This window comes from Drosophila elegans, unplaced genomic scaffold, assembly GCF_018152505.1.
Source record: "Drosophila elegans isolate 14027-0461.03 unplaced genomic scaffold, ASM1815250v1 contig_520, whole genome shotgun sequence".
Taxonomy (NCBI): Eukaryota; Metazoa; Arthropoda; class Insecta; order Diptera; family Drosophilidae; genus Drosophila; species Drosophila elegans.
Genome location: NW_024545903.1, coordinates 2,301,926 through 2,327,329, shown reverse-complemented (window position 1 = coordinate 2,327,329; position 25,404 = coordinate 2,301,926). Strand labels below are relative to the sequence as shown.

General features: G+C 42.7%; 4 protein-coding genes and 5 non-coding genes across 24 annotated transcripts; 4 read left to right on the top strand and 5 right to left on the bottom strand.

The window, feature by feature from the left end:
- Window positions 1–381: 381 nt before the first annotated feature.
- Window positions 382–25,005, top strand: LOC108149066 (probable phospholipid-transporting ATPase IA). Of its 16 annotated transcripts, XR_001774584.2 has the most exons (12): window positions 2,385–3,151; window positions 16,687–16,810; window positions 16,909–17,092; window positions 17,161–17,321; window positions 17,378–17,575; window positions 18,356–19,727; window positions 19,809–20,615; window positions 20,682–20,935; window positions 20,995–21,093; window positions 24,052–24,134; window positions 24,380–24,563; window positions 24,651–25,005. XR_001774584.2 is itself a non-coding variant. In XM_017276415.2 (11 exons), exons 1-11 carry the CDS (start codon window positions 2,566–2,568, stop codon window positions 24,475–24,477), a joined length of 3,915 nt encoding a protein of 1,304 aa, XP_017131904.1. In that variant the 5' UTR covers window positions 2,382–2,565; the 3' UTR covers window positions 24,478–25,005. The 16 variants fall into 16 exon arrangements, 15 of the variants coding, with proteins under 15 accessions (XP_017131908.1, XP_017131902.1, XP_017131904.1 ...); XM_017276415.2 differs by lacking the exon at window positions 24,052–24,134 and adding an exon at window positions 23,466–23,497 and having other exon boundaries at window positions 2,382–3,151; window positions 24,380–25,005; XM_017276414.2 differs by having other exon boundaries at window positions 2,384–3,151; window positions 24,380–25,005.
- Trnai-aau lies at window positions 1,453–1,526 on the bottom strand. Its single transcript has one exon. It is a non-coding gene; the product is annotated as a tRNA-Ile (tRNA).
- On the bottom strand, window positions 4,314–5,213 carry LOC108149067 (trypsin alpha-3). The gene has a single exon (XM_017276424.2). It carries the CDS (start codon window positions 5,146–5,148, stop codon window positions 4,369–4,371), a length of 780 nt encoding a protein of 259 aa, XP_017131913.2. The 5' UTR covers window positions 5,149–5,213; the 3' UTR covers window positions 4,314–4,368.
- Window positions 5,768–6,312, bottom strand: LOC108149069. The gene is made up of 2 exons (XM_017276426.2): window positions 6,029–6,312; window positions 5,768–5,972 (listed from the first exon to the last, which is right to left on the bottom strand). Exons 1-2 carry the CDS (start codon window positions 6,233–6,235, stop codon window positions 5,925–5,927), a joined length of 255 nt encoding a protein of 84 aa, XP_017131915.1. The 5' UTR covers window positions 6,236–6,312; the 3' UTR covers window positions 5,768–5,924.
- Window positions 6,945–7,065, bottom strand: Trnal-caa. The gene is made up of 2 exons: window positions 7,028–7,065; window positions 6,945–6,989 (listed from the first exon to the last, which is right to left on the bottom strand). It is a non-coding gene; the product is annotated as a tRNA-Leu (tRNA).
- On the bottom strand, window positions 7,562–7,635 carry Trnai-aau. Its single transcript has one exon. It is a non-coding gene; the product is annotated as a tRNA-Ile (tRNA).
- Window positions 7,824–7,944, top strand: Trnal-caa. Its single transcript has 2 exons — window positions 7,824–7,861; window positions 7,900–7,944. It is a non-coding gene; the product is annotated as a tRNA-Leu (tRNA).
- On the top strand, window positions 8,557–8,630 carry Trnai-aau. Its single transcript has one exon. It is a non-coding gene; the product is annotated as a tRNA-Ile (tRNA).
- Window positions 15,561–16,275, top strand: LOC108149068 (putative odorant-binding protein A5). The gene has a single exon (XM_017276425.2). It carries the CDS (start codon window positions 15,683–15,685, stop codon window positions 16,256–16,258), a length of 576 nt encoding a protein of 191 aa, XP_017131914.2. The 5' UTR covers window positions 15,561–15,682; the 3' UTR covers window positions 16,259–16,275.
- Window positions 25,006–25,404: the final 399 nt, after the last annotated feature.

The following is a 25,404-nucleotide window of genomic DNA, read 5'->3' as shown; positions in this document are numbered from 1 at the left end:
TGTTGGATTGGGCCCAAAATACTGGGAAAATATCATCTTTATATACATTCTCTGAAGGAATTTGTTTTTAAGATTGACAATCATTTAAACAGAATAACATTTGAAGGGATATACCAAATACTTATATGATTTTATTAATGCCAAAATGTTTTCGTTTTTCCATTAAATGAAAATTGTGTCTCAAATGGTTTCACAATTTTTATTTTCTTGTATCTATTGTAACCACTTATTTTTGAATATTTATAAACTTAGCCATTTGTTTCTTAACGGTGCTTTTGAATTTGGGTTCGCTGACGATTTTCGATAAATTGCAAGCAGCTGTTCGTAGCGGCGTTGCCAGATCTGCAGAGAAGGCAAAGCGAATAATAAAAAGCATAATAAAAAGTAAAAACAAGCGGCGCCGCGACTCGTGTTCACCTTAATAATAAATCCATAAAGCGGTAAAACCAAGCAAATTACAAGTTCAGACATAGAAAATCGAGTGCAGTAGTGCGGCAGCACCTTATCGCCCAAGTTTGCGGCTTTGTTTACTCCCTTATCAATCTATATATATATATACGTTATTTACTTGTGCTTAAATAGAAAACCCTCTATCAGTGCCTTAATATTAGTGGGAGTGTAGTGTATGGCATTTATGTTTGCTGGCATAAATGATTTTTCCTTCTTCGATGAACTGAACTGAACGGATTGTGTGGAAATACGCACAGAAGCAGAAGCCAAACAAAGGCCGCACTTTTCTTGGCTTTTCCTTTTCCCTTCGGCGATTGTCTCGGATGTTTATGTTTGGTCACCAGTTGCTCACTAGCAAGTTATGCCCTCCATTTCACGCCTTCGTCTTTCGTATCGCCGCAACGAGTTCCCCGAACCGGGCCTCCTGAATACGTGTGAGTAACCACCCCCCTTAAGTCGTGCAAGTTCTAACTTCTGAAGCCAATAAGATGTTGGTTCCGGTTAATCTCCCCCTACAGTCATAGTTCTAGACCGCGAACTATCAACTTTTTTCTTATCAAAATATTTAAACATTAAATATTTAGATTTAACTACAATTGTACGTTCCTTACCCAATTCAAACGTCTAAAACAGTGACACATCTGATATTTTAGTAATATTGTAATTTTTCATTATTCAAATAATTAATAGTTTTATTTAAAACTGCATTTCTTTTATTATAACAGTTATTACAGACTAGTGAAAAAACTACTGGGTAAAATTAGGTTTTATTTTTACTTTAAACCATTATTTATATGAAAGTATGTCTATACACTGCTCTGATGGTGTGCGTAACCCACATTTCGGTTGAGAATGCCCCCTAAAAATAGATTTTATCTGAAAATATTAATAAAAGACTTTGTGAATCTCGGCCGTCGACAAATGATTGATAAGATTATTTTACACCACCTGGATACCAAGTCTTTAAAAATAAAAATAAAAAAAAATAAAAAAATGTAGAAATGGCCCATGAGGGGATCGAACCCGCGACCTTCGCGTTATTAGCACGACGCTCTAACCAGCTGAGCTAATGGGCCGCGATGACATGCTGCAGCCAAAAGCAATTTATGTTACGGAAAACGAAAATCATGGGCTGTTGCATACTTTCGCCTGGAAAATGTAAAATATAAACAGTCGCATTTTCATAGTTGCCCAATTTATCTCGTAGTTTATTTAGTGCCTGCCCCACATACGAACAGCGGGTAGTCAGTCCTCTGAGCGACACATATATTTATGAAAACTCCTCATAGTCCACATCGGGTTCGGCTAAAGGGCTCGGGTATTCGTGGACCGAAGGCGGCGGTGGGTTGTCCCTTTTCCTTTTTTTCCTTTTCCCGCGGAGGATCCGCAGTTGGCTTTTGACTTCGGTTCGGTGTGGACGTGTTTTTTTTCGGCTGCGGCGCTTCCGCCAGCAGCAATTGTTTTTCCATTGCCGTGGGAAATCGTTGAATGCGGTCCCGCAGTCCCACTCCTTTTCGTACTTTTTGCAATTACGGTGTAGCGTAATTGGAAAGGTGTAAATACTCAATTTAGCACTGCAGTCGGGCACTTGAAGTAGGGAGTGCAGTTCGATATTCTGAAGGTTTTTGCCTTGAGCGACGATTTAATTATTTAGACTGTCGCAGATTTATGCTACGAAGATTGATTTCTGGCAATAAAGGCACTTGAAATTATATAGATACTCGGTGTCTCCGCCAGCTAAAGCGTGCCCCGATATGATATGCGTGACGAGCAAACACCATTACCCCTAAATGTCAAAACTGCAATGAATTTTTGATGCATTTGCCGGAATACAGTCCTTTAAAATAGCTCGACTAATGGCAGCGTCTGGTTTGCCAGTTGTTCCGGTTCTCAACACCTGTCAGAGTCAAGGCCCACGAATTGGGAATGTGAATTTGGTTAAGGAATTTGGTTTGAAGACGACCATGGAACCCCCCACCAAGCCAGAGGTTGAGGCCCTTACGTAACGAGTTTGGAGACCGATTTAGTATCCACAAGTGCCTTGTGAGTGCCTGCAGACTTTGAACCCTGACCAAGTAGTGCCTTGGGAGCAAATCCCTGATTGGAGAAGCTGACATGTCGGCCAATTACCAGCGCCAGAGCCTGGAGCTCCGCAGTCCGCAACATGGGGATCCTGATGGACGTTTGCGGAATCTTTCGGGATCGTCGGCCAGCCAGCGCCGTCGGCAGCAACGCGTGACCCAGCAGCGCCAGGACTCCTGGTTCCGGCACTCAATGCCTCCGGCCATTAACCGGGATTTCGAGTCCCTGGAGCACCTGACTCCCCGCACCTCGGATGGCCTGGATGAGCAACTGGCCGCCTCGGTGTCGCACAGTGTCCATAGCGGTGGCAGCGTCACGCTTTGTGGGCCCACGGATCACTCCAGCATCCACCTAAACAGTGCCAACAGCAACCTGGGCTTCATCGACTCGGACACGCCCAATACACCGGTGACCCCGGTCTCTGGTCTGCAGCCACCAGCGTCCGTGTCCACCTCTGTGGCCGGGACAATCTCCTCCCATCGGCGGTCGTCCAACCGCAAGGATTCCAAGGGCTCCATCCTATCGCGGCAGAGCGGCAGGAGTCGGGTTTCCGTCCTGGCCCATCGGGGCCTGCGAATGACCGCCTCATTTCTGCGAAGGAAGCGCACAGAGTACGAAGGTGAGTGGCAGTTGGGGTAGCATCTGAATTCCCAAGAATCCCTGGCATTCCATAGGCAAAAGTCACCATCTGTAGGTTGCTGTAGATGCTGCTAGTGGGTCGGGGCATGGGTTCTGCTGTCATCTTCCCACTTTGTCGCTTCCCTTTTGTCGTTTTGGATCAATATTGCTGGCGCCCCATAGTCTGGAGCGAAGGTGGAGCGAGGGAGCGGTTTTTCACTGCCGATGCACCCCGGAGATTTGTTTGCCAACCGCTTCATTTGCTTTGCGACTATATTTTTCGTTAAACCTGTTCAATAAAACTAAACATGGCTCCGGCGAATTTTCGTGAGTTTGCGGCTTTGACAAGATAAGAACATTATGGCAAAATAAATGCATTTGTGTCCTACTCTTTAATGCTCTTTGTAAATTTATTATGTTTAATAGTTGTTGTCAGCTTGGTCTAATTAAAAGGGTATTACGTCCGATATAAATGTGGTGGTAAACTAACTAAGTGACTTTGAAAGAGTTAAATAGTAATAGTAGTAGTAAGAAAGTTAAGGATGTTGTATTAATCAAAAATTTTAAATAATTATAACAAACAATTTAACAAACAGTTTTGTGTATTTTATTCCGGGGCTATCTTATAAAAGTATTTAAAATTGATTAAAATCAAAAAAATTATAATAATGCTTTACCTAAAATAACTAAACTTTTAAAGACCACATCAAAAAAGTACAAGTGGCTTTCTGGTACAACCAAATTTAAAGGACAGTAGTAGCTCATTAAAGGTTCACTTTGATATTTAAAATCTTAATATAAGGAGCTCATTTAAATCACTTTTATAAGTGTAGTTCGAAAAAGCGCAAATTAGAAAGTCAGAGATTTTCTATGTCATTCTTGGCCATGTGACAGACATGTCACTCGACTGTACTGGGCTTTGAGTATGCAAACGCTGTAACTGGCTTACGATTGTCCCGCCCCAATTCCCCGCCTGAATTTAAAGCCCCACCCGGCTGCCAGCCCCTGCGGACTGACCCAGATTGCATGAACGAGCGGCGTGGCCCACAGGAAGGGCACGTCCTGCTGCCGCCATGTGTGGCATTGGGGACTGGATTCACAAGTCACTGCTGTTGAGCAGTCAAATGAGCGGAAGCAGAACTAGAAAAGAACGCCCTGCCAGCTGCATTTTCAACAACGAATTGGTTTTTTATTGTGCTTAACTTAAACTAACTTAAACTAGACAGTGTTCTGGGCCTGAAGGACCCAGCTCCGCAGTTCGGCCACATTGGCGTAGACGCCAGGAAAGTTGGCCAGGGCGCACTCCCTTCCCCAGGAGACGATGCCCACGAGCTGACCTCCGGAGACCAGAGGTCCGCCAGAGTCACCCTGGCACGCATCCTTGTTAGCCGCCGCCGCGCAGATCATAGTTGACATGACGGAGGAACCATATCCGTAGGTGGAGCTAGCGCATTGCGTGCGACCCACAATTTTGGTGTCCACATAGAGCAGTGTCGATGAGGAGGAGCCATCGTAGGCGGTCTTGCCCCAGCCTGAGATGCTGGCCGCTGCTCCGTGAGGTGGAGTCAAACTGGCCATTGCAATGGCCTTCATGGTGGAGCCAAAGGTTAGCTTCGACTGCAGACGCATCACTCCAATATCGTTCACCATGGTGTTTGTGTTGTAGCCCTCATGGATTTTAATGGCAGCCACCTGGATGAGCACTCCTCCATAGATTCTGTTATGGGAGCCAGCCCTAATCCGGAGGTTGGAGGCCGTGGACGGAGAAACCAGGCAGTGAGCGGCGGTCACGATGATGTTGTTGCTGATGATGGAACCTCCGCAAAAGTGGGCACCGGAACGCTGAACGGAAACCTGCCAGGGATGTTGCTCAATGGACGTGGCTATGCCTCCCACAATCCTGCCACCCGGTGGCAACTGGGGCTCCAAGCCCAAGGGAATCACTGCGCCATAAGTGCTGGCCAGCAAGGCAAAGAAAGTCACAATCTGGAGGAACATGTCAGTAGTCAGTAGTGGTAGTGCTCTTTGTCGTTTGGTGGCAAACTAACGGCTCTCGAGGGCCTTTTATAGCCGCAAAATGGCGATTAGCATTGGGTTCTGCCCGTGCGGATAAGGGAGTCAAATGACACGGCCATATATCATCAATATCAGTAGCCGATTGCCATGGGTCCCATCATTCGGCAGTTGTCTTCAGGTGCTGGCAGGATTATGGGTGCATTAAATTGCCGGCTGGCTATCGATTTGCTAACCGACTCGGTGTGATAGGTCAGTTGCAGTGTAAAGCCTTATCGTAACCATGCTTGTTTTGACGTCTCAAACGGGCCACAATCCACTCTTAACTCTGTCCTCCAACTGGCCGGGCCTTACCAATTGTAAATATTTCAAATGCAGATTACTCCTTCCGTTCGGCACACAGAAAACGTTGTAAATCGCATGTCCATTTACGTGTTTTGAATTGAATCGAAGGCCAATATGGTCGTAGCCCAGAGCAGACTGGCTGATGCTTTTAATACGAACACACAAAAAAAAATAAATAAATACCAATCATGAATAACTTATTGGCCATTTGCTCCGCTTCCTAGCCAACATGGGAAGTGCATTAAAAACAACTGACAGGTCCACATCCCTTTCCCCGGAAGGATACGGACAGCCGTTTATTCCCCAATTAGGTTAAAAGTGTCACGTTCAGTTAACAACTTCCGCTGGTGGTTTGTGTTTATTCAGTGTTGACTGTGCAATATGGTCGTCATGGTGGGATGGAGTCGAAAACTGGACTAAGGTATCCGTCTGCGAGTCTTCGATTCAGGCGGCATGGCTCGGCGCTGAAAAAACGTTTAAAATTCAATATGCGGGTCTTGGTAGCGTTATCCATAATCACCAAGTCGTTGTCGGGCATCAGGCGTCTCTTCCAGCTGGTCAAGTTTTCCGAGTAGGTGAAGCATTCTACCACCCGATTGAAACTGACGTGCTTCTTAGGTTTTAAGCTCTCCTCGCCGCCGCCGTCACCTCCTCCTCCATCTTTATCCTCCTCATCCCTCAAAATAGGGATGGGCTTGCGCAACGAGCTCAACTGCTCTTCTGACATTTTTTAAATTGGTGGAAAAATATTGCTATACAATGTCAGTTTTTAATATGGCTCTGATTGAGTATTTGGGTTTGAGTGGTAATCACAGTCTACATAGATTAATTCTTTTCCGGCAAGGCAAAACTAAAGTCTAAAATAATTCAATACATTTTATTTATTTTTAAACAAAACAAGAAAGGAGAAAAGGACAGCATACATATTTTAAACGGCCAATTTAAAATAGTTTTTTTTCATCTTAAAAATAAAATATGTTGTTCAAACTTTTTTTATTAAAACAAAATTTTTTTTAAACTTTGCCATCACGAAAAAATGTTTCTCCGAATTGACAACAGAACGTTTTGTACGATCATCAGAAGTAAAAAATAAAAATATTGGACATAGGAAAACAAAAATGAATTTTTGGAAACAGGTTTTTACCAAAAATACTTATTTCGTTTGGCAAGACCTTGTAAATAATATATCGAAGACCTGTAAAATAATTTCATAATTAGCGGCTCCGTAGTTCGCGAGGAATATTGACAACCGACTTTGAAAACACGGTTTCGAAAAAAACGCGTTAAAAGTTTCGAATGACAATAAAAGTGGGGAGCGAGCGCACAACTATTCAACTTGAAAATATCGGATAATCTTCTGTAGAAGTTATAGAATTTAATAACAAAATAAAATAAATAGATTTTTATTCGTTCTCTTGGTTGGGTTAAAAAATATTTGTCAGAAGTGGGATTCGAACCCACGCCCTCAGAGAGGACCAGAACGCTCATACACTTTCGTTTGGAAAGTAAGATTTTACATCTTGAGTCTGGCGCCTTAGACCGCTCGGCCATCCTGACACATGATTTTGGTGGCGCCCAAATACTAGATTTAAGGAACGCAAAGAAAAATGAGAATATAATCCCATAAATTCGGATTTTCACTGTTTGCCATTCTATGGCCTAAAAGCGTTTTCAACTCGTTGCGCAGATAAGATCGCTCAATAAACCGTTTAGCTTGATTGCCAAAGTAAATTAAGATACCCCACACGCGCAGCAGTTGAGAAACTGAAGGGACGGGTAATTCAATCATCCTTGATGGCAAACTGAATTGACATTTCACTTAGCTGCCCTGCAAGAAATATACCACGTTAGATCATCCTTGTCCGGTCCAAGTGACATCATCGCAGGATACTTGATGAAATTACGTGCACGACATGAGATAACATTGGAAGCCGTCTATAATTGGGCTTTGCTTATCTGGGTTTACTAACAAGACACATTCTCATCAAACCTATATAAACTTTTTAATTTCCAAAGTGCATTAAAAAAAAGTAATAAAAAAAGAGTATCATTCTGGCCCATGAGGGGATCGAACCCGCGACCTTCGCGTTATTAGCACGACGCTCTAACCAGCTGAGCTAATGGGCCATGGGAAAGTCGCTGTCAAAAGCCGTATTTCAGTAAAGAATAGAGTTAACAGACCTGCCATGTTACAATTAACAGTGCCTGTAATGTTAGCAGAAACTGTCATACCGCGTAGCAGAACTGGCCTTATACTGTTATACTCTGCTATACTCGCGCACACTACTAGCGCTTCGGACAGCTGAGTGCCATATGTCAGGATGGCCGAGCGGTCTAAGGCGCCAGACTCAAGATGTCAAATCTTGCTTTCTGAACGAAAGTGTGTGAGCGTTCTGGTCCTCTCTGAGGGCGTGGGTTCGAATCCCACTTCTGACAAAATTTTTTGCTCTCTTATTTTATTTTAATGCTGTGTAAGTGAAAGTAGTGCAAATGAAATATTTACTTTTTGCATTTAGATAAGATTTATTTGTTTTTAATATAATGTTAGAGTCTTAAGTTAACTTGTTAATAGGTCAAAAGCTAGTGAGCGACCTAGACAAGAATCTTTGCATGATTAATAAGTTAGTTGGGAGTCATTCATTAGACGTCAAATAAAATTGAACAATTTTTGTATTTTATTTTCAAAAATTAAAATGATTTCTTTACTTTCGGCGAAAACAGGAATGTCTTCGCTTCTTACAAGTTTAAAGCTAATTTCAACCAAAAATATGTCTGTGTTTTCCCCATGCTTAAGTTCATAAACATCCTATGACATGACTGTCAACATTTAGTTTCAAAAACCAACATCTCAGGGGAATCGAGAATTTGTTAATATCTGTGTAAAATGTTAAATAAATATAGAAATATTAAATATGAAAAACACATAATATACATTTAAACATTCAAGCAAATGCTTTTGTGGCTGAGATTTCGCTTTATTTTGGACTTTTAAAGTCAACTTGACCTAGCTTTCTACTCTAATGCGCCTTTTGGCAGTCATACACTCATGGCCCATTAGCTCAGCTGGTTAGAGCGTCGTGCTAATAACGCGAAGGTCGCGGGTTCGATCCCCTCATGGGCCAGTCTGAACTTTTTTTTAAATTTTTTAGCTCTACTTAATGCCAAGGGACGATTACTTTTTATCTTATTCCTCAGTCCTTCTACATCATTTGTCAGCCTGACACCTTGCCTTTCAATTCTGGCATTCAGATGTGTGATAACTAATTACCAACAGTATTGCGTGTATGTAAATCTTGATAAGTCATTAAAGAGCAGTAACAAAGGGCCAACCTTTAACTAAAATTGATTTCTTGAGCGGTTATTTCCCGCGGTCTGGCAACCTATCGCCGCCCGCTATTACAAAAATCAAAATCCGCCTCACCCCACACCCCACAGTGGCGAACACTTGATGCCAGGCTGCTCTGTTGCTTCGCCACTCGGCGCTCTCTGCTCAGTTGTTTAGTTTTTCAGCGTTTCAGTATTTCAGTCGCTTTATGAACCGCCAAGCAAAAAGTCGTGCTAGCGGACGCAACGGACGCATTTTGGACCGGTTAACGAGGTCGACGTGTTGAGCCAACGCGAATTGTTATTTACAAAAGTAAATACTGGATATCAGCTACTTAGTCAGAATGTACGACTGACTTTTCGGTGATCTCAGTGATGCACAGTCATCCGAAACGCAAATCGCTAGCGGATATTAGTGACGGTTATTTGAATAGACCCACAAACGCGCCGCGAAAGGTCAAATGTAATTATCCGAGTATTAAATGGGACATTTGTTGCATGGATAACCACCACCCCACAGCGTGTTTCGTATGCACGAAAATAAGTGTTGTCGCGTCAATTTATCGTTTGATTTTCATATGCTACGCTATGCTACGACCAATGAAGAGTAGCAGCTGTATAATCAAATGTACAGCATGGTACATGCACAGTGAAAAAATATGTTGCGAAAATGATTCCATTAAAAGATTCAATGCGTAATAAAGTGTACACGCGAAGAGATTAAAAGCACACACGCGTCTATAAAAACTAGTTATATTTTTTTAAAAAAATATTTTTTTTCGAAATACAAGTATGTTGTGACACAGAAAACAGTAATACCAGGAATTGATAACGAACAACTAGTAGCATAGTGTTTTTTTTTATTATTATTTTTTTTTTACCAATATCCAATGATTTAAATGTACCCAAAATATGTTAGAAACAGCGGTAAAAATCCCATTGCCAGTGTTAAAGAAAGCATTCTTTCATTTACAAATGCTAAATTACTACACCCTGACCCTGGGGAAGGTTTTTTTATCCATGTAAAAGCAAAAAAAAAAATAAAAAGCAAATTGAAAGCGCGCTTATTGTCATCCATTCATTGGAAAGTCGATTTGCTTTAGCCTGTTACTCTCTTACTCTCTTACTCTCCCGATCCTTTCAATGTTAAGTAGCGCTCTTTTGTTTTGCAATTGCAATTGTTGTTAATTGTAAATGCTGTTCAGACCAGTTTTCTTTGCCATTTGTTGGCGTCATCGGTTGTACGCTCTCTTCTAGCGACTCTTTTCCCTTTTATCGGGCATTAGCCGCATTTGCAGTTGCATGTGTGAACTAATTTACTGGTAAATTGCATTCGTCTCATAGAAATTGAAGGGGCGTGTGGATCAGATCGGTTAGTGTCATCCGTTAAGTGCTGGGCGATATGTCACTTATATATCAGTGTTCTGGTAACTCGCAGATCAACAGACTCGAAGGTAAATGTTAGTGAGTCGGTTCGTCACCGTTGTGACACATAATTCGCATACTGTATACATATATATGTATATAGTATAGTTAATCCCCAGCTGATCAATGCCCGTTGGCTGCCAAAATCGTTGCTGAGTAGAAAGTTTTTTTCTTTTTTCATAAACATTCGTCACTTTTGCTTTTATTTGCCAAGACAAAAATTAATTAATTGAAAGCCGAAGGGAAAACAAAACATGTTGTGCTAAATATACACAAAAATTAAAATAAATGACTTGACAATTTCGTCACGCTGCCCTGCACTTTCCATGCAGCTGGGAAACTTGAGGGGTATATGCACTTCTACTTTGACTCACCCTGTACTTATATAAGAACTCACAGTAGTCATCTAGCCTAGCATTACTCTAATGCCCTCAATGTGTTCCTGGAAATGCGGGCTTTCGCGGTGGGCCAACTAAACAAACGATGACACAGCTAAGTAATGTTGGTCGATTGCCAGTAATTTTGTATCGATTGTCCGTGGACGCCTTTGTCGTCTTGAGAATCCGACATTACCTTCCCCATGACAGCGTTGACACCATCGAGGGTTTGCAGTGTATATATATTGTATCTGTTTACCTTTCTCAGATAAGCAGTACAAGTACAGACGCAATGTACTGTACTCATTACTGCTGGGCCATAATTATCACCTCTCGTTAGGGAAAACCATTCCCCATCTCATTGCTGTTCGAGTGCTAAACTGTTTTGCCGGTTTAGTGCAGGCCAAATGTTTAATTTAAGATCTCAGGCCAGCGAGAATTACGACAGCTATATAATTAGTTCTGTTTTTCCACAGTAAAGATTGTTTTTCTTACAGTATGCACTCCCTTTTGGCATACTTTCGGTTGGATTTATATGAAATCCACAAATAAGTAAATTCGCTTGGAATGAATCCAAAATACCTATTTATTCTTATGTCTATGGTGGTATTTTTAGACGCCGTCGCGGCTGGCAGAATAAATTTTAATAGCGTCGCGAATATGTATATATTTATTGCTACATATGTTTGTTTACGAGATATATCTACTTGAACCGATTTGCGTCAGACTCCAAAAGAGGAAAAGCCAATAGAAATACCATCAGGTTTCCTTCCTATTTTCTCAAATGTAACTGCACCCATGGAGAACCTATAAATATTAAAGGCTAATAAGCCCAATTGGATATATAATTTAGTCGATTTTCCAGCCCAAGTGTAATTGCGTTCGTGTGTTTGTGTCAAGGCCATCCGGAGTTGATTAGAGGTACTTACATGTGCTCGCAGAATGCAAGGCATTTTCCAAGAAACTGGAGCAATCGATAAACCCCAACGACCCTAGGTTGCAGTTGCCATTCTCGAGTGGGCACTGCTACGCGAAAATCCTGACTAAATCGAACCCCTGATGGACGTTTTTATGACTATGCGGCTGCCATAATTTGGTTGGTTTGTTGTTGCTCTGGGTGACCATATAGTAATGGCCGGAAAACACGTAGGTCACACGTACAGTGCACGCAAATAGAATACTTCCTTTATCGCTTGGTCAGCGCAGACAGCCCCAGAGGCGCTTCGTTAGCTTCTGATTTCCGAGTTCGTTGTTCGCTGGACTACCCTGCTCGCCCACGCAACTAATCATATTTTAATTTTTGTTATGGCTGTCTACCTGTCGTGTTTACCTACAGGCACGAGTCGAAGTTCCTGAGGGAACTGGTCGGTTCCAAGGGGTAATTAATCCAAACTAAATTGCGTAGACACTGCCTTAAAGCGCCTGTGTTAATATATATACCTATATAGGATATCAGATTTCTTAATGCCATTTTTGAACTGCATTTTGAATTGTTGATTGGTTGTTTGATTTTATTCTTCACCTAATTACAGTTCAATTACAAGTTTAAGTGGACAGGAAATCGATATAGGGCAGTGAGAAAAGCAGTTACACAAAAACTGAGTCTTAGGTTGAATATTGCATTAAAAGCAATTCTTTTGGTGAAATTTAAACTTTTCACTACATCATTGTTCCATATCAATGAATTAATCTTAAGTTCATAATTTAAAAATATGGACGAATGTAAAACTTATCAACAGAATTACCCAGAGATTACAAGTATCCATTATTTTTTAGCGCTAAATTTAAAATAATGGAAAGTGAAAACCATATCAACAGAGCCTTTTTATTCAGACTAATGTAGGTATCACAATTATTAGGTCGTGCTAAATTTGTTCATTCATTGTTAATTACTGCAGCTGTTTTGATGTAAGCGATCGAGATTTATTTATAAACATGCAATTTATTATCACTATTAAACGATTTCATAAGCGAGATATTTCCTTTAAATGTATAAGTAACTTGAACTTGGTTGCGTGTTTTTAAGATGACTAATATTCAAATTTTGCGTGCAATTTTAATCAAAGATAAAAATGCGGGGCCTAACCCTTCGAAATATATTAAAAATAAACGTGTTCAGCCCTTAATTATTCACATGTGCATTAACCCAGCAAGCTACTGAAAATCAAGCAAAAAATGAGAGGAAAGAAATACTCAACGCCGAATTAAAATGACAGTTAAACGCAAAATCCAAAGTGCAATAGAATTTCGCGATTGCGAAAAGTCTCGGCGGTCCTTCGTTTGAACTCTCTAATTGATTCGTGTCGTGTCGCAGCAGATAAGATCCGGAAAGTGAAAATTGTAAGGAACTAATTGTAGTGCGACTCATGTGATTCGCGGAGCCATGTTAGAATGGCTAACCCAGGCAAAAACGAGAGTGGCGGACACAACGGAGCGGGCAGTGGCCGCAACCACGCCCACAATGGGCGCAACGGACATGGTCAGCGCCTGGAAAATCCGACCGCCAGCCAAGCCACCTTCGATGCCCGGAGTTTGTGGCCAAGTGTACAGTCTTGGATTGGCGGCGGTGTTCGGCAACTGAGAAGCCAAGTCCTTCGGCGAACAGCCACCACGGGTCCGGAGATGGCTCCTTCCGGAGGAGGAGAGGACCGAGTTCCGCCTGGTTCACGGCCCGAGGGCAACGATCAGGCTGCGTCATCTAGGAGAGGAACGGGTGTCACGGAGACCGACGGCAACAATCCCCATCGCAGGCTCAGCGAACCACCACAGGCGAGCAGTAGGATTTCCATGAAAAGTCTCCTTAAAAAAACAGGCCTCGGAAGGAAAAAACGAAAAGGTTCTTCATTTTCTATACTATTATATAATAATAGCGCTTTCACAACAAATCGTTTTAATTTTACTTTTTTGTCTTAAACCGACTATTCTGAGTCATGAGAAACAAAAAGGCTAATCAAAGTCACACATATTCGCTGAAGGCGTATGAGGTTTTGTTCTTCTAAAATAAATCTAGCAAAACTAAATAGTTTTATCATTATTCAATGTTATTATCATTCATTAACAAATTACAATGGTAAAAAATTTTAAAGCAGTGTAAATACCAGAGCTGACACAGCAATGGCACGGCGAAAACTTAGAAAAGTATAATTTATTATGATTACCATTACTTTCCGAATTCCTTTTGATCAGATTGCTTGGGCAACATGACATGACTAATGTTTTTTTGTTGGCTTATATCAGGAATTTGTCTCTTCAAAAAGAACCCAAGCAATTTGTTTTAAGAATTTGTATACATAAAGTTCCCAGATCCAGTTGTTGATAAGAAGTTTTTGCTTTTCTTTTTGCACCAAAGGGATTTTTTAAGGTGTAATTTTCTAACTCAATAGGAATTGTGTTAAAGGGATTGACAAAGGGGTAGCACTTTGGTCGAGTCTTTTGGCAAGTATGTTTTCCCTTATTGTATAGCTTTTGTGGCAAGGCGCAGACGCGCTCTCTTTTGACTCTCACCCCCTTGTTTCTTGCTTTTTGTTTTGCTACTTTCATTCGCTTTCGCTTTTGCTCCTGCATTTCGAAAACCCCTGTGGTACGCAATGTTTTGGGTTGACTGATAATTCGTAAGCTTTATAAGCTCCTTTTAGAATGCACTACGCAGCTTTGTGGGGCGGAGGGGTGACTTGGAGGGGGCTCTCAACCTGAGCGTAAAACGGGTTACCCCCCTTACCTTACCCATCCCTGTTGTCCTTTCTGGGTTTTTCGAGCACGTTGAAATTTGGTTTCAGTCGTAGTATCGGAGCTCAGGAGAGCGCACGTAGTAAAAAGTTCACCGTTTAAAGACAGTGCTTTCTTGTGGCAAAATATTTATCTACCTTTGAAGGAACTTTAAGTAATCGTTTGCCAATCAATGTCGCCATTGCAATTAGCAAAGAAGTCAATACCTTTAAATCGAATCGTTATAAATCAGTTCAGCAGAACATCACGTGCTTAGCCCAGTTAACATAATTGCGACAAATCGATACCTGAAACTGAAGATTAGTTCAGGCACGTTGCCAGGTGATGGATGCATAAATGTTATTCCTCCCAAGATGCTAGGGATGAAAAACTAATGAAGCACTCTTATTAAATGTCCAAATAGTGATCTAAAGAAGTCACTTTCCTTGGCCGTGTGTATATGCAAATGTGCATGCCACAGAATCCCCCGTATGCGGGATGGAAAATGTGTTTTCTTATACGCAGTGATTGAAAAAAAGGGAGCGCAGGCGCCATCCTACGCAACTACTCTTATACCGCTCTCGGCTGTCACGCCCACTTGTGGCTGGTTATCCCTGCCGGTGAGCCAGTAACCTGGAGCTGTCCTCCATCCTGGGGTTTCCCCAGCGGAATCAGCGGAATCAGGAGGAGACCGCCGGCGAGAGCATTGCCTTCGTACCCGTGGGCGATTGCGACTCTGGATCCGACGAGTTACCAGGGCCCGAGGAAGAGGAAGCGGAAGCGGAGGAGGAGACGGTGGAGTCTGTGGTAGCGGCGCCATCTGGGAATCCATCGGGACGCTTCAGGTGTTTCGCCCATTTTCGTCGGGTCAACATGGACTTTCGCAATGTCTATAAGGCGCTGCGTATCCGTTGGAGTCGTAAGTGTCCTAGTCTCGGCAATTTTTTTTCAGTGGGCTCACACACAAAGGGATTTGGAAGTTTAAACCACCATTTGAAATATTACAATCTTGTGTTAAAAAAGTTTGCTTTACAAAAATTACACTTTTTATTTCAAGCTTCAAGCACAATGAGTACAAATGATTCAGTAAATAAATCAAGCTGATAAAAGAAAAAACCAATAAGGAATTTCGCTGGATTTTTAAATGTTTTCAATGATCGTTTTTTATTGATCTAACACAGCGGAAAACTGGATTTTTTTAAAATGGAATTTAAAGCAATTGAAAAGAAAAAAGTTTCAGGAAGGAATTTATATCATCAATCATATCATTCAAATAGCAAGGCAGGCTCCCCCCTTTCGATTGGACTTTCTTGTCACCAAAATTTTTGTAAATTCCATTCACCATGCTGGTGACCTGCCCGGTTGTTAGTCCAGTTATCAAACTGGTGGCAGAACTCAAGAAGCACAAGATTATCCCCGAGCTGTTGGCCTGCAAGCCCACGGAGATAATCAATGTGCAATATCCCTGCGACATTTCGATCAAACCGGGCGTAACGCTTGTCATTAACGACGTGGTCAACCTGCCGATCGTCCGGTACAAGGCCGACCCGGTGCGGTTCTATACGCTGATGGTGCTCGACCTGGACGTGCCCCCAGAGAGGGAGTCGCTCATCTGGCTGGTGGGCAACATTCCGGGCTGCGATGTGAACCGGGGCCAGACGCTTGCGGCCTACGACAACCGACGGTCCATGGAAAGTCGCAGCATTCATCGAATCGTCTTCCTGGCCTTCAAGCAGTATCTGAAGCTGGACTTCGACGAGGTCCTTATTCCCGAGGGCGAGAGAGCAAGTCGCAATAAGTTCGATTGTCACCGATTTGCCCGGAAGTACGCCTTGGGCAACCCCATTGCTGCCAATTTCTTTTTGGCGGAATGGCAGTGGCGATGGACACCTCAGTTTATAGCAGCGGAAATGGAATAAAGTGGAATAATAGCCGAGTTATACTATAAAGTTGTACTTTTTTTTGTGGTTGCAAATATTTTTTTCATTATCTTGTTTTCCAGAGAGGTTTGGTGTTTGTGGGGAGTGAATATTATCATCCTCATATTTGTAACGGCTTGTAATATAGTTTTAATTCTAGTATAGATAATCAGTAGAAGATCAATAGATATTCAGCGAATTAATCAACTAAAGTTTTATTTTCTTTTCACATTATTATAATGTCTTTGTCAGTTACTGCTGAAACATTAATCGACTATGAACACTAACTGTAGTATTTAACAGATAATCAGCGATAACTAATCACCAAAAAATATGCAGTTGATAGAAGCTTTGCTGGTCACAGTTCCAAATAACGCCACTCTCGTTTCGATATCACTTATTAACCGCCCTTTAATGGATACTTTCAGATGATGAGGACTTTACGTCGTCCGCCGGCTACGATGCAGATGATGGGGAGAGGCGTGTCATAGTCATTAATGGGCCACAGCCCTCTAAATACTGTAATAATCGCATAACGACGGCAAAGTATAGGTGAGTGTGTGCCCATCATTTGCCACTTATCATTTATCACGACCTAAATTGGTGGATTAGACCCAAACTAACCAACTAATTGTGTTGGTCGCTTGCAGTTTTATCAGCTTTTTGCCCGCGTTCCTGTTTGAGCAGTTTCGGCGGTATTCGAACTGCTTTTTCCTGCTAATTGCCATGCTGCAACAGATTCCGGATGTATCGCCAACGGGTCGTTACACCACATTGGTGCCGCTGATGTTCATCCTCTCTGTGAGCGCCATTAAGGAGATAATTGAGGATATCGTAAGTGCTTTAATTTGGTTAACTCCTACTCTTCAAATGTATATGTTTATTTGGTATTTGCTTTACAGAAACGACATCGCGCAGATAATGAGATCAATCACCGAATGATCGAACGCCTGGATAGTGGCTCCTGGAGCACAGTGCGCTGGTCGGAGCTGACGGTGGGCGATATCATAAAAGTGGGGATCAATACCTTCTTCCCCGCCGATCTGATTCTGCTGTCGTCCAGGTGCGTTCCCAAGTTAACCCCAATTAGCAGACAATTGACCTCTGAATCGCCAACAGTGAGCCGCAGGCCATGTGCTTCATAGAGACGGCCAATCTGGATGGGGAGACGAACCTGAAGATCCGGCAGGGACTACCGGCCACCGCAGGACTGCTGGAGACGAAGGACCTGCAACGACTGGAGGGCAGGATCGAGTGCGAGCTGCCCAACCGGCATTTATACGAGTTTAATGGGGTTCTCAAGGAGACCGGCAAACAGTGAGTAAATCATCTATATTTAGAGGCTATTTAAAAAGTTTTAAAAAAAACACAAAACAAAGCAAATTAAATCTCAAAAATTCAAACAGAAAGATATACGAATTTCAGAACTTATTTTGGGAATGTTGCAATTCAAGATTTTATCTTCTATGTATGGCAAAAGGGCAGCAATGTATTACAATAATGTACAAACTAATATATGATTTATATTCCTATTCTTAACTAAAATGAATGTATTTATAATTATTTTTTCTTAGAAAAAATAACATTGTAACTAAAATGAATGTGTTTCTAATTATTTTCTCTTAGAAACAATAACATTGTTACTAAAATGCATGTACTTGTAATTATTTTCTCTTAGAAGCAATAGCATTGTATTTTATTCAAATATGAACATTAAACAAAGGATATAAAGAATCTTGCTAATATCATGTTACATATGAGTGAAAATTTCCTCTTTTTTGAAGCACGTAAACAATTTTTTTTTTAATATATATGGACATTTTTTTAAGCAGTGAATAGGATAACTTCTCTCTATCAAAAGTTATTAAATAAAGAGTAGGTGCAAAGAAGTGTAAAATTGGAATTTTTTAACCCTTTTATCTTTCTGATCCAAGAATGGCAAAAAGTTCCATGAAAATCTGATCTTTAAACGCTATGGCTATGGGATTTTGACTCATATGCAACTTTAACCCTAAAGCTTACTTTTGTTATGATATATAGAATCTAAAATATATATTTTCCCTATTAAACGCATGATATTAAATCTTCCTGTTGCAGAACTGTTGCTTTGGGCAATGATCAGATGCTGCAGCGCGGTGCCATTTTAAGAAACACGGCTTGGGTGTTCGGCATCGTGGTCTACTCCGGCCAGGAGACGAAGCTGATGAAGAACTCTACCTCGGCGCCACTAAAGCGCTCCACCGTAGACAAGCTGACCAACACGCAGATCCTCATGCTGTTCATGATCCTCATCTCGCTGTGCATAACCAGCGGTCTGTGCAACCTGTTCTGGACGCGGGAGCACTGGGAAACGGACTGGTACCTGGCGCTCAGCGACTTCAAGACCAGGAGCCTTGGCTACAATCTGCTCACCTTCTTCATTCTGTACAACAACCTGATCCCCATCTCGCTGCAGGTGACCCTTGAGCTGGTGCGCTTCCTGCAGGCCATCTTCATCAACTACGACATCGAGATGTACCACGAGCAGTCGAACACGCCGGCCATGGCTCGCACATCGAACCTGAACGAGGAGCTGGGCATGGTCAAGTACATCTTCTCGGACAAGACGGGCACCCTCACGCAGAACGTGATGGAGTTCAAGAAGTGCTCCATCGCCGGTTACGTCTACACAACGGAGCGCACGCCCGAGGAGTCGCAACTGGTGCAGAACATTCTGAGTCGCCATCAGACTGCCGCCGTCATCGAGGAGTTCCTGGTGCTGTTGTCCGTGTGCCATACGGTGATACCCGAGCGCAAGGAGGACGGCACCATCATCTACCACGCCGCCAGTCCGGATGAGCGGGCTCTGGTGGAGGGAGCCCAGCGATTTGGCTACATCTTCGACACGCGCACTCCGGAGTACGTGGAGATCAATGCGCTGGGCGAGCGGAAGCGGTACGAGGTGCTGAATGTCCTCGAGTTCACCTCGACGCGCAAGCGCATGTCGCTGATTGTCCGAACGCCGGATAACAAGATCAAGCTCTTTTGCAAGGGAGCCGACACGGTGATCTACGAGCGGCTGGCGCCCCAGGGTCAAGCCTTCCGCGACCAGACGCTGCGCCACTTAGAGGAGTTTGCCTCGGACGGCTTGAGGACCCTATGCCTGGCGGTGGCCGATATCCGGCCGGACGTGTACCAGGAGTGGCGCCAGACCTTCCACAAGGCCTCGGTGGCGCTGCAGAACCGGGAGAGCAAGCTGGAGGATGCGGCCAATTTGATTGAGAACAATCTGCGCCTCCTGGGCGCCACGGCCATCGAGGATCGGCTGCAGGATGGAGTGCCGGAAACGATTGCTGCCCTGCTGGACGCCGGCATCTACATCTGGGTACTCACCGGCGACAAGCAGGAGACGGCCATTAACATTGGCTACTCCTGCCGGCTGATCAGTCACTCCATGGACATTATCATCCTTAACGAGGAGAGTCTTGATGTGAGTCTCTTTCAATTTTTTATTTTTATATGTAGATATAGTTATACCAACTGAATATGTGGATTACAATATTTCTTGTAGGCCACACGCGAAGTTATCCATCGTCATTACGGGGAGTTCAAGACCTCGACGGCCAAGGATGCAAATGTGGCGCTGGTCATTGATGGCACTACCCTAAAGTACGCCCTGAGCTGTGACCTGCGCAACGATTTCCAGGACTTGTGTATCCTGTGCCGCGTGGTCATCTGCTGCCGTGTGTCGCCAATGCAAAAGGCCGAGGTGGTCGAGATGGTCACCCAGAGCACGAAGGCGGTGACCCTGGCCATTGGCGATGGAGCCAACGACGTGGCCATGATCCAGAAGGCCAATGTGGGCATCGGAATATCTGGAGTGGAGGGTCTGCAGGCGGCCTGCGCCTCGGACTACTCGATCGCCCAGTTTCGCTATCTGCAGCGCTTGCTTCTGGTTCACGGCGCCTGGAACTACGCACGCATCTCCAAGCTGATCCTGTACAGCTTCTACAAGAACGTGTGCCTGTACGTGATCGAGCTGTGGTTTGCCCTCTACTCCGGATGGTCGGGTCAAATACTGTTCGAGCGCTGGACCATTGGCCTGTACAATGTGCTCTTTACGGCCATGCCGCCGTTTGCAATGGGTCTCTTCGAGAAGTTCTGCACGGCGGAGACGATGCTCCGGTATCCACTACTGTACAAAACGTCGCAGAATGCGAAACTCTTCAACGTGAAGGTTTTCTGGATCTGGATATTCAATGCGCTGCTGCACTCGGTGTTCCTCTTCTGGTTGCCATTGGCTGCCTACAGCAGCGAGGTGATCTGGGGCGATGGCAAGACCAGTGACTACCTGCTGATGGGCAACCTTGTCTACACGGTGAGGGTTTTGAATACCAGTACTCTCCTTTGATTTAAGCAAAGCCAACCATTCTATTTCTTGCAGTATGTGATTGTCACAGTTTGCCTCAAGGCTGGACTCATTACCAACTCGTGGACCTGGCTGACGCATCTGGCCATTTGGGGCTCCATTGTGCTGTGGTTCGGATTCCTGCTGATCTACAGCCATGTGTGGCCGACCTTCAAGTTTGCCAGCAACTTCCGCGGCATGGACATCCAGCTGCTGTCGACGCCAGTTTTCTATTTCGGCCTGATGCTGGTGCCCATCACCACGCTGCTGGTGGATGTCATCTGCAAACTGTTAGTAATTGATGACGAAAACCATTAAACACTAGCTAAATCGTTGGTTTCTATTTCAGCGTACACAACACCGTGTTCAAGACACTCACGGAGGCTGTTCGCGAAACGGAGATCCGACGCAGCGACATCTCCGAAGTGATGAACGAGCCGCGTTCTTCGTAAGTATCGAAGCAATCGCCTTCCAGACCCCAGTAGTCACGCTTCTCCTCCGGAGGCCGGAGGGTCCCTTACGTACATACCTCCATATGTATTTAGTTTCTGTTTGTCCAAAAACAAATTCAAACTATACTTTCAATTTGAATTGTTGCGCATTTGCTGAATATTAACTAGACCCCTAAGACGTTGATATTTCTTCTACCCAATCCCTTCAACCCGAATCAAGGCTGATTGAACATATGTGCCTGCACTCAGTATCCTGCTTCTTGTAGTCGTTGCACCAATTTAGCATCCTACCTTAGTTATTTATTAGCGTTTGTTTGGGCCATATATGCATTAACTTAATCCAATTCATTCCGTTATCGCACTGCCACCTCCTCGAATTGTGTTTGTTCAACTTTCGATGTATGTTAGTGCTTACTGTGTAAAACCAAAGACTCGTCTTGAATATTGGCCAACGAAAATTGCTCCAAATATATACACCTAATATATATACTTAAAAGTGAATACACAATGAAAAACTAACACGAAATGTTAAACCAGGATATGTACGAATAAGAAACGGAATTACACACATTAAGCTTAAGCTTAAAAGAGATACAGACAAGAAAAACTGACATAGTCTTAGCAGATAAATGTGTAAATAGTTATAGAGTTTAGAGTAAGATAAGTTGTTAAACACTTTCTCTACTCGTCATTCATGTGTAACATAAACATAGCACAACTAGCTAATAAAATATACCCAATTTTATACGTAAATTTTATGTTTGATACGCATTTTGTAGACATTATTGAGCAATTTTGAATGCAATTAGAATTAAAATTTAAACTACAATTGGCTGTGTCGCCTAGCTGTTGTCATTGAATAAAATCAGCGCATTTGAAGAAACAAACACAATTTTATTAAGTTAAAACAAAACAAAAACAAGAACAAAACAAAAAACAGCCAGCATTAATCAGAATCAGAATCAGACTTACTCAGTGTTCGACTGCATCACCCTGAGCAAGTATCTAATGAATTGAAATCCCTAAAATGTAATCTCTCTGTCTTCCTCTATCCCCCCATCAATCCCTGTCGGCGATGTTTGTTCCCCCGAATCCCAATCCATGCATTCAATCGATCCATATACCCATTTCAAATCCCTGCACTACGCGACGCATTAGTGACTCTGGTTTCGGATACGCCCTCGGCAAGTTGATACGATCCAGCCACGCCCTGCTCTCCCATGACCAGCGCACCAACCCGGAGTCGAGGTCCAGTGTGGAGACAAACCTGCGGGTGGAGAACCTGGAGCTGGAGGTGGACACGGAGCAGCAGCAGCGGCACAGGCAGCGACAGAAGTGGTGGGGAGGTACAGTGCCCATCGCAGTGGCCCGTGGCGCCAGATCCACCGCCACGTCACCCACAACGGCCACTCTGCACATGTGAAGGCCACTGGTCACTGGTCACTGGTCACTGGCCACTGGGCACTCTCTACATCGAAGGCAAAGCAAATCGAATTATTTTACTAGTGCTATCCATTATCTGATAAGTGTGCATTGTATAGTATTGTAATATGCATTCCGTGTGGGACTATTTCCCCTAATTCGCATCCAGTACCTACTAAGAACCGACGCGTTCATATCATACATATACCTATAAATATATGCTAGGGCTTTTTACATCGCATACTGTATGTGCTAACAAACTATTTGCCAACTGTGATAGTGTCTAAGGAGTAGCCAGGATGTTAGGCACGTAGAATAGGCCAATAATCAGGGAATGATCTTTTGTGAGCTGAGTTTTTCGTCATTCCCCACAAGCTGAGTTAATTTATGTACTTTAAATCGTACCTATATGTTAGCTGGATGTATTGCCGTACACTTTTAAGAAACTTGTCAGGTTGTAAAAATGTTAACGATCCTACTTAACAATCTATGATTAACCAACCGATATACATACTCATCCCAACGTTATTGGAATGTGATGGTACCCTGATGATATGTATGTATCAGTTTTGAATATATGTATCCTGCACTGTCCACCCCAGCTTGCATGCAATTTAATTCGGCCAATGATATATACTAACTCTATGGCTGCTGATTGATTTAATCCGATCCGATATGATCCGATCCGATCCGATCCGATTCGATCCGCTCTGCACTTATGTTGTATGTATGTACTTATATTTTATTTTGTATTACTCGACACCCAACAAAGCGACTTAACCAATCACACCCAACACCTACTCGCAGAACCCAAAACACACCCAACAATAAACTAATCAATATATATATAATTTAATAAAAGTCAAAGAGTCAACAGCAAAATTTTGAAAAATGTTTTTTTTGAAATTTCTCTGAACGTTATCTGCGTTAATGTCTGTGTGCGCAGTACCATGTATGCCTTGGGATCGATAATTCGGTGTAAGTAAATTGTTGATCAAGCTCAAAATTCATATCTACACCAACAACACGATACATCCACACACACCCACTGTATCACGTCACCCAGTCACTGGGGATTTACTGGGTTCCCCAAACTCAGGAGGGTGCTATAGGGATAGATAGGACCCAAAACTTGTATACCTATAACACTTTATTGTACGGAACTTTTATTTTTTGTAGCGTCAGATTGGTTGTAATTTTTATCTCCAGAATCGTAACCTATTTCTATTATTTGCCAACTCCAAAGTATGTAGGCTCTATTCCATTTATTACGTAATATGCATGCCCCTTCGATTTGGTACACACCTCGTTTCTCATCCTGATTTGATTATATGTATGCTCCTTTGCCAAAGCCCAAGTAAATCTCCATTCCGTAGAATTCGGACCGATCTTGTTACTATAACTGCAACTACTGTGTAAAGTGCTAACAATTCAAAATGGAAACCCACGTCCCAATTAACATCCCACCCCCCCACGAAATTGAATACCCTTTACTAAATCATATACGACCCGCTCAAAAATTAACCCAACAGATTCACGGAAACGGCCCGGCTGCTACGTAATGTCTTTACCCGTCGTGCCAACACGAGAGTCGATACGGAGCTAGAACTATCGCGTGAGTACCACTAAGTTCCAGAAGGCAATTAGCAATTAGTGGTAGGACGCCTCGAGCAGTAGGTCCGAATCCCGGGGATCGGGGTACCATTAGGTATCAACCCCCTCCCTTTAGGGGGGTTCTCCTTCAGAAGGAGAACCATGAGACACTGGGACCACACTCACACACATTACAGACTCCACCACACAACATTTTGTTTTGTGATTTATCCATGAGATTGTAACTGACTTTGTCTACATCCCCAGATGGCTATGCATTTTCCCAGGAGGAGGGCGGAGCTGTGCCGCAGTCTATCATTATACGAGCATATGATACGAATCTGCCAAAGCCCGAGGGAAACTAAGCCGGACGGGCTGGGAGTACGGATCTCACGGTGCACATGTATATAGGAAACCGCAAGGAGCAACGTCAACAATTAGATTTGAATTGGTATTTAGAATTCACCAGATAGGAGCACATTTCTGGTAGGCCAAAAACACACACCACATTTATTCTCTATGTGTCTTACACTTGCAGTAATCGGAAAACTTTTCGTAGACGCCACACAACATTGACTATTGCGCATATACGTCTATCAATCTTTGCTGTTATTTATTTTGTAAGATCGCAAAAAGAACAAAAACATATTTAAGAGGCTAGAGTTCGGTCTTTCGTATCTGTCCTTGTCCTTGGCGCAGCTTTGTGATACGGATACAGACTTGCATTCTTTTTTTAAAGGTCTATCTCTAAGTAAACTGTAAACATTTGTACCTACATATGCATTACATTATTGTGAATTTCAAAAACATATTTATGTCGGCAAAGATTCTGTATTTTTCGGTCACTGAACCATTGATATTCATAGGAAATAAATCATATTTCTCGTACGGTATTTACAGCTTTCATTGATGATGGGAAATCAAATACAATTTTTGAATCTATTTTGGCGCCCATTAACAGTAATCGGTTAACAGCACAGAGTGCGCATGTTCGGGAGTGGCATTTAACAGAATTGAAACAATCTGGCAACATTACCACATTTAATTTTTACAGATCTGGGTGCTCTTAGAGGATTTTTCTCTCGATTTTTAAAATTTATGCCGGATAATTTCATACAAAATTTTAGAAAATTCCACACATGCTATGCAAATAAGTATAGTCGCAAACTTTTCAATGCACTCACGACTAATTGAAATTAAAAATTATTTGATTATAATGGAATTTAAAATAATTTGTATTATTTAACATATTTCTTTATTAATTTTGAGACTTTAAAATATAATCTAAGATC

What these genes read in the sequence shown, in the direction of transcription:
- LOC108149066 (XM_017276413.2), top strand. Translation starts at nt 2,566, where the DNA reads ATGTCGGCCAATTACCAGCGCCAGAGCCTGGAGCTCCGCAGTCCGCAA. An exon ending in CTGATTCTGCTGTCGTCCAG is followed by an intron (nt 17,322 to 17,377) that starts GTGCGTTCCCAA and finishes AATCGCCAACAG; the next exon opens with TGAGCCGCAGGCCATGTGCT. An exon ending in CTCAAGGAGACCGGCAAACA is followed by an intron (nt 17,576 to 18,355) that starts GTGAGTAAATCA and finishes TTCCTGTTGCAG; the next exon opens with AACTGTTGCTTTGGGCAATG.
- LOC108149067 (XM_017276424.2), bottom strand. Translation starts at nt 5,148, where the DNA reads ATGTTCCTCCAGATTGTGACTTTCTTTGCCTTGCTGGCCAGCACTTAT.
- LOC108149069 (XM_017276426.2), bottom strand. Translation starts at nt 6,235, where the DNA reads ATGTCAGAAGAGCAGTTGAGCTCGTTGCGCAAGCCCATCCCTATTTTG. An exon ending in TGATGCCCGACAACGACTTG is followed by an intron (nt 5,973 to 6,028) that starts GTGATTATGGAT and finishes ACGTTTTTTCAG; the next exon opens with CGCCGAGCCATGCCGCCTGA.
- LOC108149068 (XM_017276425.2), top strand. Translation starts at nt 15,683, where the DNA reads ATGCTGGTGACCTGCCCGGTTGTTAGTCCAGTTATCAAACTGGTGGCA.